General features: G+C 33.1%; 1 protein-coding gene across 1 annotated transcript in view; it reads right to left on the minus strand.

The window, feature by feature from the left end:
* The window catches only part of LOC124367925 (zinc finger protein 511), a 39486-nt gene that overhangs the window by 5874 nt on the left and 16911 nt on the right, over window positions 1-16701 (minus strand). The window contains exons 3-4 of the mRNA XM_046825131.1: window positions 14560-14727; window positions 13495-13696 (exon numbers count right to left, since the gene is read on the minus strand). Of these exons, the coding sequence (XP_046681087.1) occupies window positions 13495-13696; window positions 14560-14708 (351 nt within the window). The 5' untranslated portion in view covers window positions 14709-14727. The remainder of the gene's footprint in view (window positions 1-13494; window positions 13697-14559; window positions 14728-16701) is intronic.

A 16701-nucleotide genomic window follows, 5' to 3' on the forward strand; every position in this document is an offset into this window, starting at 1 on the left:
GAGCTCAATCGGTCTGGAACTGAAGAAGGAGAGGGTGATCGCAGCTCACAGGGTGCCAACATTCAGCCGAAACAGAACACCGCCGATCATCGTGAAGTTCACGACGATGGCAGGACCGGGATGACTGGCTCCAAGCCTTCAAGGAGGTACGACCAATAACGGCGGACAAGATCAATCGGCACTTCAACCAAGGACAAGATCTTCATAAACGAGCACCTGTCACCTGAAAATAAAACAGCTTCTAGGCAGAGTCAAGGAGGCAGCACGGTCCAAGGGATACAAGTATGTGTGGAGCAGGGAGGGAAAGATTTTTTGTGAGGAGGGAAAATGGAGAGAAGTGCATCAGGATCGATGTTTCGGACGACTTGGGGAAGCTTGTAAACCAAGCGAAAGCAGTGAAGCAAGTGAAAGTAATATGTGAGTTAAATAATATTGAATAAATATTACGAAAATAATAGTTAAAAAACTACTTAGAAAATGTTTGTTTGTTTTACTGTATTATTTATTAGCCTAGAATGCTAGTTTACTTTATTCAAGCATGTGCTTATGTATTTTTCTTGTTTTGTATTTTTTTCTTACATTCAATCATGGTAGACAAATGTGTAATTCTAAATAGTATAAATGATAGTTTTTTTTCTCTTCCAACTCCAACAGTTTAAATATATTTCACATAAATATTAGAAGTTTAAGGAAAAATTTTGACACTTTCATGGCCAATGTACATATGTTAAATAATTCGATAGACATTATTGTTATGACTGAAATATGGATTTATGAAGAGGAAGTATCTCATTATAAAATTACTGGTTATAAATCATTTTACAAAACAAACGAGCAGTATAGAGCAGGAGGCGTAATTGTTTACATTAAAGATGATATTTTAGTTCGAGATAGGGGATTTTACCATTGAATCAGCTGATATGTTAGTTTTAGAAATTAAGTTTAGAAATATTATGTTTAACTTAGTTAGCTTGTACAGGTTACACAGTTTCTCTGTAAACAATTTTTTTATTTGATTTAGAAAAAATCATTCCAAATTTAAGTTATAACGTAATTTATATAGGCGATATCAATCTAGATATTTTGGTTAATAATAACATAAGCAGCAGTTATCTGTCGCTTATGAATAATAACGGATTCTTATGTTTGATTGATAAGTTTACCAGAGGAAATAATGATTCTGCTTCCTGTATTGATCACCTTTTTATTCGATTTAAAAATTCCAATTTGTTTAGGGCTGCAATATTTAATGTCGACATAACGGATCATTTTTTAATAGGCCTCGTTGCAAATTTTGAGAACGAAATAAACAATGTCCATAAGGATGTCATATTAACCAAGAAAATTCTGGATTTTGAAAGCTTAAAAAATCAACTTAGTGATTTAACGATTTGGAATAATGTATTACAAAGTACTGATGTAAATGAGGCATTAAATGAAGTTTTATGAGATTCTCTATAAGCACATTGAGGACCACAGTCAGATTAAATTTTGTAGACCTGGAGTGGTGAAGGCAAAAATGAGAAGTCCATGGATAAATGAACGAATAATAAAGAAAATTAAAATAAGAAATAAACTGGCAATCAGGAACAGAAGTAGGCCGTATGACACACATTTCAAACAATATTACACGCACTTTAAAGAAAAAACTAGACAATGAAATAGTGGAAATAAAAAATAATTTATTATAGGCGCCTATTCGAATTGCAAGAGGGAAATATTGCTGGTCAGTGGAAGTTAATAAATAGTTTTACAGATAAGAAGGATCAACAAGCGATAGCTCAGATAAGAGATGAACAGGGTAACACAGTATCTGATTCCGATAACAATGGCGCAGTTGTTCAATGAATACTTCGTATCTGCACCGGGCAAAGTCGAGTCAGGCCTACACTGGGGGCAATGGTCTTGATACTTCTGGTTTTTACAATTGCCACAATTCTTTATTCTTGAAGCCAGTTTTTAGCGAAGAGGTGTTAAAAATAATTAATAATTTTAAAAAACAAAAAGTCAACTGGATGCGATTTTCTTTCTGTACAACTTATAAAAAGTGTTGGATTCGTTATAGCAGAGGTTATAGCAGCATTAATAAATTTTGAGTTTTTAGCAGTGGTGTTTTTCCCAAGTAAACTGAAAGAGTCAATTGTTGTGCCCATTCATAAGAAAGGCTCGAAGGACTTAATTCAACATTACAGACCGATTGCTCTTTTATCTGTAATATCCAAGATTATAGAGAAAATGCATGAAAGACAGGTTGATTGATTTTTTAAACAATAAACACTTCTTTTAGTCCTAATCAGTATGGTTTTATAAAAGGGAAAAACACAGAAGGAGCTATATTAAACATTTGGTAGAACAAATTTACATTAGTTTTAATAATAACTATAAAGCAGCTGGAGTTTTTATTGATTTTTGTAAGGCATTTGACCTGGTTTAACCATAAGATTTTATTAAAGAAATTGGAACTCTTAGGAGTAAGAGGTAACACTTTAAACTGGTTTGCAGGCTATCTTGAAAATCGAGAACAGAAAGTTAAAATATCAAATGCATTCAGTGACGCGAAGATTGTTAATACAGGAGTCCCCCAAGCTCCGTTCTTGGTCCAACGTTGTTTCTAATTTTCATAAATGACTTGCTGAGATTACCATTAAATGGAAAAATTATAGGGTTTGCTGATGATATTGCGATTAGATATTCTGAAAAACAATGGGAAAACATCTGGATCATATTAGAGAAGATTTGGTAAAAGTCAGGAAATGGTGTGAAAACAACAGAATGGTCTTGAATGCCTCTAAGACTAAGTTTATAAATTTTGACTTAAAAGGATACCCAATTCAATAATGTGCTAAAATTTCATAGATTAGATTGTCAAGGACATTTCAAACTGCAATTGTGAAATTATTGATCAAGTTGAAACAAATTAAATATTTAGGAATAAACATTGATGAAAAACTGAGCTGGAAACCGCATATAAACAGCATTCAAGTAGGTTTAAGAAGAAATATCAGAAGTTTTTTATTTTTTTAAGGAAATTTATTGATGATAAATTAATGAGAACACTTTATTTTGCGCTAATTCATTCTAAATTGAATTATGGTATAGAAAATTGGGGAGCTGCTGACAATATAACCATACAAACCGTTGAATGTAACACAAAACTACTTCGTAAGAATAATTGCAAAAAGGAAAAGATATGAATCTGCATTACCTATTTATAAATATCTAAGAATATTACCACTAAAATATTTATTTTTATTCAAAGTATTAAAAATTTTTCTATGAGAAAAGTGGAAACAGGAATGACAGAGTTTACCAAAGAACAAGAGGTGACATACTGGGGCTGTTCATGAGACCGAAGGTAAATAAGTCAATTTTCAAAAAAAGTTTTTCTTTTTTGGGTCCAAAATTTTTTAATCTTTTGCCTTTACAAATAAAAAATTGTAAAAATAGAAGCAAATTTGAGAATAAATTGAAAAGTTGGCTTTTAAATTTTATTAATATTGATAGCTTTTTTCAAATTTTAGTTTAGGAATTTGTACAGTTTTATATTAAAAAGATTTTAATTTGTAAAGTTATAATTGAAAAATGTTATGTTTAAAATAATGTTAACTGTGGGGTGTGCACACTGCAGATTAACCGCACAATGTACTTGTTAAGTTTTGACTGATCATTATACAATGAAGTACAACTTTCAGTTGAGCTAGCCACGCTTACTGGATACTGTGGCTAGTAATTCCTACCAGTACTGATGTAAATTTTTGTAAACTATATTTTCTGGAATAAAGTATATTCTATTCTATTCTATTCTATTCTTATAAAAAAAAAATTAGAAACACTACATTTCGAGTACATTTTTCTCAGGTGGATAACTAACATAACATATAACTACAATCCAAACTAAAACAAACAAATCATACCAGAACGTTGTGACACACATAAGTCAGGGATCACAACGTTGTCACTGAACAGTGGCAAATGTCTGGTAAAATCCTGTTTCCTCCACATTTTCTAGCTCTGATATACAAGAAGGTGATCTTTACAGTCATTTTGCTTTCAGGGTCAAGCTCTCATTTCATGGAATACGTTCATGACTTGGCACTCAACCAAGGACCACTAGAGTTCAATTTCAGCATGTGTGCATTCCAATAAGTCAAGTCAAAAGATCTTTTTCCATTTTTAGTACGGATGTATACAGACGAATAGTGTCAGATATAACTCACAGATAAATTTTCAACACATTTGTACATCTATATACAGGGTGAATCAAAACTAAACGGCAATCTCTCGAGAGCTTATTCTATAGCTAAAAACAAGTAAAAAAGTTCATATAACCATATGCCCGGAAACGCTTCGTTAGCGAGTTACGCCTAGCGAAAGATTTCGCCCGGATTTCAGAACCCTTGGTGAAGTCAGGCCGTATAAAAATGGTAAAGGTAGTTACAAAGATACAAATACGATTGTTTTTTATGTTTTTATATCTGACAAATTTATTAAAATTCGTCCCAGAGCTGTAAATGCAATACTTTCAGAGATATCTTACGTAAAACACAAGAATTGGTGCAAAGAAATGACACATTTTTGTGTTTAACGTATAATTACTTCCATAAATGTTAAATAAAGGTCATTTTTTTCTTAAACAGATTTGTAGAACATTTAATTCTGAAAAGATTCATGTGAATTACTTAGGAAAAAAATTAATAATAGGTATTGAAATTTAGCTTTATTTAAAAATAAAACAGACGCACAAAAATGCATATTCTTATCTGCATAAAATATTAACTAATGTTTAGGTTGTGAGTAACAGCTGATCATTTATTCAACACTTTTTATCGTCATATTTTCTTTGCAAAGGTTGGCAATATCAGCTGATCAACAATTAAGTTCATGAAGTAATATTTGAATAACCTTTATGGAGGTTTTTTGTATTGTGGCGTGTGAAGATTGTATTTTGTGAGATCCTGTGATTATTTGGAAATATTTTATACAAGTGTATAAAATATTTTATTAAATATTTATTTTTAAAATATTTTATTAAATATTTTTATAAAAGTGTATGTAATTATCTTAGTAAATAATGGCAGATAATGTAAATGGTATGTATTCGTTTGAAGAGTATACGGACATGATACTGATTTACGGCAAAGTTAACAAGAATGGTTTAGCTGCAGTTCAGGAATATCGTGATACTTTTCCACATCGAAGAACACCTGATCGCAAAACATTTGAAGCTGTGGAGAGACGACTTAGAGAAACTGGTAGCTTTAAACCGAAGCGAATAGATACTGGTCGTCAACGTAGCGCAAGGAACTATAATAATGAACAAGCAATAATAAATGCTGTAGAATTATCACCAACCACAAGCACCAGACGATTATCACGTCAGTTAAATATTTGCCAGTCAAGCGTTATGGCGGACACTTCATGAAGCACAGTTGTACCCATTCCATATAACACGTGTTCAAGACTTATTACCGCAAGATCTTAATAAACGGGAGATGTTCTGCCCCTGGTTAAGAAGAAATTGTTTACGACATCAGTATTTTCTTCGGCGTATTCTCGTTACTGATGAATCCTGTTTTACTAGAAATGGAATTGTAAATTTTCGTAATACCCATACTTGGGCGTACGACAACCCACATGAAACTGCGACGAGGCATTTTCAACATACATTTTCAGTCAATGTATGGCTTGGTGTTCTGGGTGATAATTTGATTGGTCCATTTTTCCTCCCTAATCGACTTAATGGAGTAGCGTACTTAAATTTTTTAAGAACAAACCTGCCTACCCTCTTGGAAGATATTCCTGTTCAAAACAGAATAAATGCATGGTTTATGCACGACGGAGCACCTCCACATTTTTCTAATGATGTGAAAAACTATTTAAATGATACATACGGTAGACAATGGATTGGTCGAAATGGACCAGTAAAATGGCCACCACGTTCTCCTGACCTCACGCCAGCAGACTTTTTCTTATGGGGTTGGATGAAGTCAATTGTTTATTCAAAACGGATTAACACCATAGAGGAGTTACGTAATCGCATTACAGAGGCGGCAGAAACTATCAAGAATGCTCCAAACGTTATGAAACGCGCTAGAAAAGAGTGGATTCGTCGTGCGAAAACGTGCATTGCTAACAACGGAGGACACTTTGAGCAACTATTATAGGTGATTATTACAGTTTTATAAAGGTAAATACATTTTATGTTAATGTTCAGTCTAGAATAAATGATCAGCTGTTACTCACAACCTAAACATTAGTTAATATTTTATGCAGATAAGAATATGCATTTTTGTGCGTCTGTTTTATTTTTAAATAAAGTTAAACTTCAATACCTATTATTAATTTTTTTCCTAAGTAATTCACATGAATCTTTTCAGAATTAAATGTTCTACAAATCTGTTTAAGAAAAAAATGACCTTTATTTAACATTTATGGAAGTAATCTTACGTTAAACACAAAAATGTGTCATTTCTCTGCACCAATTTTTGTGTTTTACGTAAGATATCTCTGAAAGTATTGCATTTACAGCTCTGGGACGAATTTTAATAAATTTGTCAGATATAAAAACATAAAAAACAATCGTATTTGTATCTTTGTAACTACCTTTACCATTTTTATACGGCCTGACTTCACCAAGGGTTCTGAAATCCGGGCGAAATCTTTCGCTAGGCGTAACTCGCTAACGAAGCGTTTCCGGGCATATGGTTATATGAACTTTTTTACTTGTTTTTAGCTATAGAATAAGCTCTCGAGAGATTGCCGTTTAGTTTTGAATCACCCTGTATATAAAAGAAAGTCGTGTTAGTTACACTATATTTATAAGTCAAGAACGGCTGAACCGATTTGGCTGAAAATTGGTAGGGAGGTAGCTAAGAACTGGGAGAAGGACATAGGATACTTTTTATCCCGTTCCCGATTCAGGATTCCGCCCCACTGGTCTCTAAAATTACAGAAATACCCGTAAGAAATGCATTGCAGCAAACATATGTTATTAAGTGAAAGAGCCTTTACAAATTTAATCAGCTGTTCTTTGTAAACATATATAATGCGACAAAAGAAATATATGTTTATATCATTTAATTACGATTTTAAATTTCTTTACACTTATAGTTTGAAAGCATAGAGTAAGCTTAAGAGAAACAGCAAATTTTGTTTCAACTGTTTCTGCAATCATTGTTAAGCATAGGCTTTACTATCCAGATTATACAATTAAAATTTTACGTAAAAATTCACCTTTAACTGCAATATTTATCTAATATAAACCATGCTCGTGCTTGATCAGAAGAGCAATGCAGATATTAAAATTATCTTACGTTGGCTACAAATATAAAGAGTGTTATAAAACCAACTTTAGTTGTTTTTTTTTTTTTACAGAAGTATGGTTCTCAGAACTCCGTGCGTACATATTCTCTCAATCGAGACAACAAAGCAAGCTCAATCATGGCGTCGGAGATATAACTAATTCGATCCAGAAGTGATACACCCGCAAAGCCTAAAATAAAAACCATACGCAATTTCGCTTAATATCTGAAGCTCATAATCATTAGACTGTAATAATATGTAACTAAAATTTGCCTATTTTCGTTTCAAAATTACATTGAGCACCATAATTTATTACATCGTATGTGCGCTAATGAATTCCGACTTTTTGACTCCTGTCCACGCTAGGCTAATATAGTTCAATTGTATACAAAAAACATACAATATTGGAGAAAAATTCCAGTTTTTCAAAGGTGCATATTGAGACTGTTTTAAAATTTAAATCTTATATAGATCATGAACTTGGAGTATCTTTCAGTGACTATCATTTATCTCAGAAGGGCAGGGGCGGTTTCAGGGAAGGGGCCATGGCCCCCCCCGAAATACTAGGAAAGCTTAGTGTAATATTTTCTATAATCTATAAGTTCTAACAAAATTGAATCCCAATACTCGTACATATCAATTAACAATAATTATTTTAGTATAAAAACGAGTCAAACAGAAAGTATTTATTTTTAAATAGTATTAAGTTAACAATCAGTTTCAGTGGTCAAAAGGCTCTCGCATCTAGTTGGCGCCTTGAGAACACAAAGAAATCTGGCAACAGTGCAGCCGCGCCCCTCCCAACCGTCATCTTGTTATTGTAGTGACTCACGGCCCACGCTCGTCGCGTATCACGTAGTCTGTACTCATCCGCCGACTTGTACACTTATAGTGTTGTGTTTTCTGTATTCGTTGCCTCCACTGGTTTGTTTAATGTTTAGTTTAATCTGCAGTTCTAAAAAAATGGTAAGTACGAACACAGACAAATGTTATAGGCTATACTGTTTATGTGTAATTGTGTAGACTATAGGCCTAAATAGTGTATTTACAAAGTAGTATTGCATTTACATTAAACGAGGAAAACAAACTCAAAAGTAATTAATATTTATGCATTTATTTTATGCTCATGTATGAGTGCACGATATTCATATACTTCTTCTTTGTAAAAGAAATAGGTGCACATAATCACATATTTATTTCTTTTAAATTGAATTTAATGACTAAAAAACGGAAAGACGCCAGAAACGCGCGCCACTATGTGTTTATTTTCAAGTATTTAATACCCCTTGGAAACAACCTGACTATAAGATAAAAAAGATTCAGAATTTGTTCTTGTATTTGACAAAAACAGCATTCAACAAATAACGCCAAAATGAAAACAAATTTTCATCTACATTCGACTTTTTTCTAAAGCTATATTCTTTTGGCCCTTTACATATTTAAAGTTGCTGACCTATGTAAATTAATATGGATATATTATTCAATTTTGTGGAATGAGCATCTTCAGACCTATATTTTTGACAATTCATTATCGTGGAATTTATTTTTGCACAATGTTTCAATATATGTATTCCGTGGCGTTGCTAAATAAGCAGTAGCTTTTTGGAATACCTATCATGAAGTGGCCCAGTTTGAATCCCGTCGGGAGTCGGGACCATCTCTCATCTCAAGTATAAGTACAATTTTATTAAGACTTTTCTATGTTTAAAGGTAAAATATAATAACTAATTAGTGAATACGTACCGGTAACTATTTGGAAGCATAATACGGTCTTGTCTAGGTTAGGAAAGGAACTATAAACAAATAACAAAATCACGAGACAGGCGCTTGGCTTTAAAATAAATACTCAACCTTAATTTTTTAAATGATAATTAATAACTTCCTAATTGTTTCAGGCATCTCAAAATAATCGAAAACGACCGAATCCAAAATCAATTATTAGTTCATATTTTCAAAAAGTTGAGAAAATAACAGACGACAATGAACCACGTGTAAAAAAGACTAATACATCTTCATCACAACCTGATCCTGACTCATGCATAAATACTTTATCAATTTCTCTTACCGATGCTGCATCTAACAACACCACTATTGTGAATACTGAAGAGCACAATGAAAACCAAAATACATCCCTAGAATTAGGTAGAGATGGTAGTTGTGCCAATGACATAGGGCTTTTTGTGAATAAAAAGACAGATGAATTTACAAAGTGTCAATTGTTAGAACGACATTGGACACCGCCCAAATCATATGAATTCCCACATTCAATTCACACTAAAAATGGCAAGGAAGTAAAACGTTACTTAGGTCATCAACAACTGGAACAAAGAAATTGGCTAGTTTTTTCCGACGTTAAAAAGGGGTTATTTTGTAAGTTCTGCGTTTTGTTTTCCGATAAAAAGTGTGGGCACAATAAAGGGATGTTAGCTCAGAACCTTGTAACCCAACCCTTGACTTCATATGCCAAGCTATTGGGTAAAGACGGCTTCATACAAACACATGAAAACACGGCTTATCATAAAATATGCGTGCAGGCTGGTCTAGACTTCCTTCAAAGTTATCAAAATCCGGACAAATCCATTGACAAACAAGTAAAATCTCAACGACTACAGCAGGTACAAGAAAATAGAGAGAGGTTACGCCCAATAATAGAATCAATCGTATTCTTAGGCAGACAAAATATACCTTTAAGAGGTCATCGAGATGATGGACGACTGGATGAAGAGGCTGGTCCGAGTAACGAGGGGAATTTTAGAGAACTGTTAAGATTCAAAATCTCTTCAGGAGATGAGACACTAAAACGGCACTTAGCCGCAGCGTCTTCAAGAGCAACCTATATTGGTAATACCACTCAAAACCAATTGATCACATGCTGCGGTGAAGAGATAACGGAAACAATATTAAATCAAGTCCGAAACGCAAAGTATTATTCGGTGATTTTTGACGAGACGACAGATATTTCACATGTCGAACAACTGTCTTTGAACTTAAGATATGTACACAACAATAAAATTCGGGAAGATTTTGTTAAATTTATTGATGCTTATGAAAACATAAAATCCATCAGTCCAGATCAAGATGTGCATAGTGAGCAACGTTTAAGTGGAGAGGCTCTAGGAAAGATTGTTGTTAAATTACTTCATGATTTATCCTTAGATCTGAACAACTGTGTAGGAATTGGCACAGACAGTTGTAGTGTAATGTCGTCTGAAGCAGCGGGTGCAGTATCTGAAATACAAAAGGTTGCAAAACATGCATGTAGATGTCCGTGTTTAAATCACGCCTTGAACAACTCTCTTTCAACTTCTGTAAATATTGTTTGTATCCGAAATACAGTAGGGATAATGAAATCAGTAGTGTCGTTTTTCAATGTGTCGGCCAAGAGAAATCAAGTTTTAAAATTAAAACTAGGGCGTCAGTTAAGTAGTTTGTGTGAAACTAGATGGGTAGAGCGACATGAAGGAGTAATTCAGTTCAGATCTGGGATTCGTCAGATAGTTGAAGCACTCACATCTATCTCGTCATGGAAAGATCGCACAACTTCGTCAGTTGCAGCGACTTTGCTCAACTCTTTATGCACGGCTGAGTTTTTAATATCAATGATGTCATTGATTGACGTTCTAAAAGTCTCATTGCCGCTCAGTCGACTTCTACAAACACCATCACTTGACACTAACCGGGCATCTACCGCAGTCACCAACACCATGGCAACATTAAAAGAAAGAAGGATTAAATGTGATGATATATTCAAACAAATATTTTTTGAAACCAAAGCGCTAGCAGAGGAGCTGGATGTTGAATTGAAGTTACCAAGACGTACGGGCAGTCAAACTAAGAGATCAAATCACCCAGGAGACGTAGAAGAGTACTACAGACGATCTATTTATATACCTCTTCTTGATAATGTTTGTGCTGACTTAACATCCAGGTTAAGTTATAGCTCACTGGAATGTTTTGGCCTACGAGGAATAATTCCCACCAATATAGTTGAGGATGCCAGAGAAAAAAATGATCTCATTGTCAATTTAAAAAAAGGTTTCGAACAGTTTGCACCTATTATCGGTGATGGAGATACCCTAAGTAATGAAATTCAGTTTGAAGGTGAATGGACCTGTGGAAAAATCACTGGAAGATGAAGAAGGAGAAAGAGCAAAATGTAAAGTGTGCAAAAAGTGTTAGACTCCTGTGACCCAAATATATTTCCAATTATCCATGATGTTCTCAAAATCTTGGCCACACTTCCAGGTACGTAAATTAATAAATAAAATTAGTCATATAGGTATGGGCTGGCTGGGTGACTTTACATACTTTAGATATGTGGGTTTAAATGGAAAAGCACACAGAATGGGTACTGTATTACCTGAAGAGTATACTATAAGAACTAACCTAAGAATAAAATTGTTTTCCAAGTTTAACTTAAATAAATATAAATGTAACACACAAGCAAGTAATAGTAATTTTTTCATTCATGAACACAAAATAAGTAAATTCATTAAAATTAATATGTAGTCTATATTTTATAATAACTATTTCAGTTCCATGAGTGATTTTATTATTTTATTTCGTCAGTGTGGCTTCGGCAGAAAGGACTTTCTCCACTTTAAGAAGAGTAAAGACTTGGCTGAGATCAAGAATGGGAGAAACACGTCTCACGGGCCTTTGCATGCTTCACGTTCACAGGCATCTTCAAGTGGACACAGATAAAATAATAGAACGATTTGCAAAGAAAGGTGCAAGAAGGCTTGAGTTTGTGTTATAAGTTTTGTATTTTGAACCAGTATTTGTTTTAAAAGCCATCTTGTACATAATAAACTTGTTTTCAGTAAACAGTAGCAGTTTCTCTGTAACCATCCAATTTACGTTAGAATATTAAACCTCTTTGACTTTAAATTGCTTAAAATTACAATTTTAAAATGTTAGAATTAAACATTTTTCAAGTTTTTCTTGATTTACAAGGACTTTGACGTAGCGAAAATTTCTCTGTGAATTAAAATTGTGGTTACAGCAATACAGCATAAAAGAGGACTTTTCAATGACCAATGAGCTACATAAAAACAAGATAGCCCCCCCTGAAAATCAGCCCTGGAACCGCCCCTGCAGAAGGGTAATAACGACGTTCAAAAGAAATATGTCTCCTATGTCCCAATTTTTCTGTAGGAAATCGTGTGCGAAGCCGTGGGTATTTGGTTGTAATTGGTATTTTATTGAAAATCAAGAGTTTTCGTTATAAAATACTACAAATTTATTGACGAACTAGGTGTTACCCATGGCTAATCGCACATAATTGCTTTTACTAAGTAATATAAGGACTTCGGTTCTAAAGATTGCGTGCAAAGCCGCGGGTAACAGCTAGTATTCTATAAAGAAAAAATCTATGATTAAACCAAAATCAGTTATATACTATTTCAAGTTTTAAAAATTATACACAGACAGACATTTATTTACATAAATGGATAGAACATTATATAAATTGAAATATTAAAATAAATCCTTTAAATTGAGGTGGAAAGTTCTTCAAAAGAGTAGAGTGCTAGATTAAATATTCTTACAATAGTTTTTTTTTAATTTTGATTTTAGATTTATAATTTTTGTGATTGAAAAAGAATTCATTTTAAAAACTTATTCCCAATGTACACACATTTTGTTGTTGTTTTAACTTTAGCTTATGAGTGATAACATGCTTTTTCCTAGTAATGTAAATAAGGGTGGCGACATGTTTCATTTCTTGCAAATAGGACTATTTCAAAAATATATTGACCGAAAACAGTTGATATTTTTAATTATACTACCCTAGACTACAGTGTAGACATCCAATGTCTTTAAAGCAGTCTGGCTATTAGACAGTGTTAAGTACTAAGCTTAACCTTTGCACTTATTCTGGACATTTAAAGTACCATGACTACTTGCTTTGAATAAACAGCTTGTTTTCTTAAGGCCACTGCCAGTCTGGATCCTGCCAAATATTTCAAACCAACTCTTGAATCCAGGAGTGAAACATCAGTGCAGAATTTGAGGACCATTTTTGGGGATGGGTCTCCATTGCATACCACTTATCTCTTTCTATGGTCATTGTATGGTTTATCAAAGAAGTATAATAATATTCATTATCATCTCAGCATCAGGAAATATGTTCTCCCGAGACAGTAGGCTTTACGACCTCTCTACTCAAAAGCAATACGCTGATGTACTCACCATGGGTTTACGTTCAGCCTGAGCTGCGAAGAACGAGTCGTGGGACTCGGAGATGTGCAGGTCCAGCAGATGCGCGGATGGCAGTGGCTTACGACACTGGCTGCAGATGTTGCGGTGCCGGGAGTTGTAGTGCATCTCGAAATCTAACAGAGCGGAGAATGTCTCCTGACAGCCAGGCACTTCACATGGAAATGAAGCCACTCTACAAAAAAATGGTTGATGGACTACATGAGCTCAACCAGTTAAGCCAAATTTGCAATTTTTGAACGAATATTTGTTTAACAAAATATCTTTATGATTGAAGTTTTTCAAAGAGTGAAAATGTGGTAAGAGACAGGACATAGATTCATAACAACGTTACAAACTAAGATCTTAAGTGTGTACGAAAAAGTTAAAAGTTTTAAAATAATCATTTTGTATCACAATTCACATTGTAAGTTCTCACTATAGCATATAAGGCTATACATTAGTATTATAGTGGTATATCTTTAAATCTATCTTTTGCCTTTTTTGAAGTATTCACTAAATCATGGTGTAGTAGTGAAAATTACTTTGATAATTACAAGAATATTATCTAGCTAAAAATATTTTTCATGTACCCCTTCAAATAAGTGTTTTAATCGGGGAGAACCTAAAACTTTCATTATTTTCACTGCAACAGAAAATTTAAAGCTTTCCTCTTTTTGGCCTTGCTGAGATATCTGTGTTGAGGACTTTATATTGGTGATGAGATTTCATCTAATATTTCACCAACCATTGTAAATTTCATCAAACCTATAGTACTTTGGTATTATCTGGAGGTCACTCTGTCCCCATCTACTGTTTCTTATTAGGCTATATAAGTAGGTAAATACATACTATCTATTATACATATAAAAATAACATTTACGAGTGCTCATGTGATCTGAGCTAGAATTTAGGTTTTACCATGAGGGATATTTATCTACTTTCACCAGAAGTGTGTGTGTAGGCAACAGTTATTATGTTTCTGTATTAGTGAAATTATTTTGGTTTTGGAGAGAAAGATAATACTATACTATAATACGATAATAAGATAATACTCACACTTCGTGGCAGAGCTGCTCGTCGTCGATATCAACAACACCTTGACGCACGAACATGTGACACAGAACATCGCCAGCAGCAAATATCGGATCTTCTGGCACTCGTTTGCCGACACCTAGTCGTCTCAGGTTTGCGAAAGATGTGCTCATTTTGTTTTCTTTATTCAGTCTGATTCAAAGACAGATCAGGTATAAGTATTTTTAAATCTTGGAATACACAATAAGTTTACCTAAAACAAGTGTTTAATAATTCAAGCTTGTGGCAAAAAGATCGATTTAACACATTCAATGTGGTAGACTGTCACATACTACTGATCTAGCAGTCAAAACTTGCCGCAGTGAAGGTGTTAAACAAAGTTAACGCAGCTCACAAATTTTTGATAAGAGAAAAATATAGAAGTTTGTCAAATGGAAAATTATTACACATTATTTTGAAAGTTGATAATCCCATCCATATGTCTATTAAATTTTGAGATGCATGCTTAAAAACACATTTTATCAAAGCTCTAATGCTCTATATGGATATAATACCTGTCATAAAAAAGTATTCAATCTCCCTCATTTTAGCCTCACCTGTATTGAAAAGATTCCAATATGTGCAGGTGTGTATCAAACAAAATTTCAATGTAAAAAATCTACTTGAACCAAAGTATGAAGAAACTGTTGCAGATAGTTCTTGACTTTATGGAGGACATAACATTATGAGTGCTGATATCATGTTTGAAGAATCTATGACTGCCTATTGATAAGAAAGAAAACGTGTTTATGTATATGTGTCTAGCCTATTTAATTCATTGATAGTGTCCACAATAATTATGAACAAAACTGTTAAATGTTGGTGTTTTACATACTGTACATTTATCACTATAATAAAATGACAACTGAATTTCTGTCATTTTAACCTAGTAGCTTTTGGAATTCCTCAGGGTTTAATACTGTGCGCTCTACTGTTCGTGGTGTACTTTACTGGCCTGTCCTCGATAACCGAGTCCTTCTCAAACAAAAATGTTCTAACATTAAATAACTGGTAAACAATTTCTATAAAATTTCATCATATATAATTCTTACAAATAGTTCAGATTATCTAAATGATCACAATCTTCTTTCTAACAAATAAAAGCATGAAATAACTCTCAAACAAGCAAAAGAAATTTTGAGTGATTGTATAATAGCACAGGTTAATAACGTCAAGTTTCTAGATCGAATGTTGACAGTGCATTTAATTGGGGAATCGTGTAGTTGCAGTATTAAATAAAATATTAGTTATTTATACCTTAAGGTGAATGACACAGCTTTAAAATGTTGAAAACTTAAATTAATACACTGTAACTCATATAAGCCTCATACAGATTTTGCTCTATTCTCTACATCTCAAGACAATCCATTTAGACAGTTTTATATTTTGAAAAGTAATAATGTTATATTATAGCAGCTGCACATTCATTGCATCATATGTAGCCGATCAGATGTACGCTAATAGCAGATATATTACAGGCTAATATTCTATATAACAATAGTGAATGTCAATATTGTTATCACTTAAGTCTAAGTTGATGACTATATAATAAACTCCACATGATAAGATAGTAAGATAAATAATAACACATGATAATATACAATAATAATTTTCAAGGTCACTTTTACATTTGAAAGAAAAAACCACTGTAATGGTTTCCACTAAGTTATTTTGCCAGTTTATTACCACTCATCAAATACCCACATTTATTAAATTTAAACTTATGAAAACAGTATTCATGTGAAGACAAAAAGTATTGATTGTGTAGAACGATAAAAAAATATTGATAAAATTCACTGACCTTTGTACTAGAGTAGCTTTTAATGTTGAAAATTTGCCTTAATACTGATGTCTTAAATCAAGGTCAGCTTAACTATCAATGATTAAAAAAACTTCATGTTAAATACACTTTACCTACATAATATATTCCACTAAAAAGTGAAAAACTATATAACATACTCATCTGAAGAAATAGTTATGTTTAGTTGAATCACCACCATCCTATGTATGTTTTTCTCCAATTAAAACAGTGTTGAGTTTTAGTTTCAATACTTGTCAATACAATTAGCTTTTAAATTTGATTTATTTAGGTAGAAGTACTACATTATTTGGTCGCAGAATAATATT

The sequence above is a fragment of the Homalodisca vitripennis genome, chromosome 8 (genome assembly GCF_021130785.1).
Source record: "Homalodisca vitripennis isolate AUS2020 chromosome 8, UT_GWSS_2.1, whole genome shotgun sequence".
NCBI classification, from domain to species: Eukaryota; Metazoa; Arthropoda; class Insecta; order Hemiptera; family Cicadellidae; genus Homalodisca; species Homalodisca vitripennis.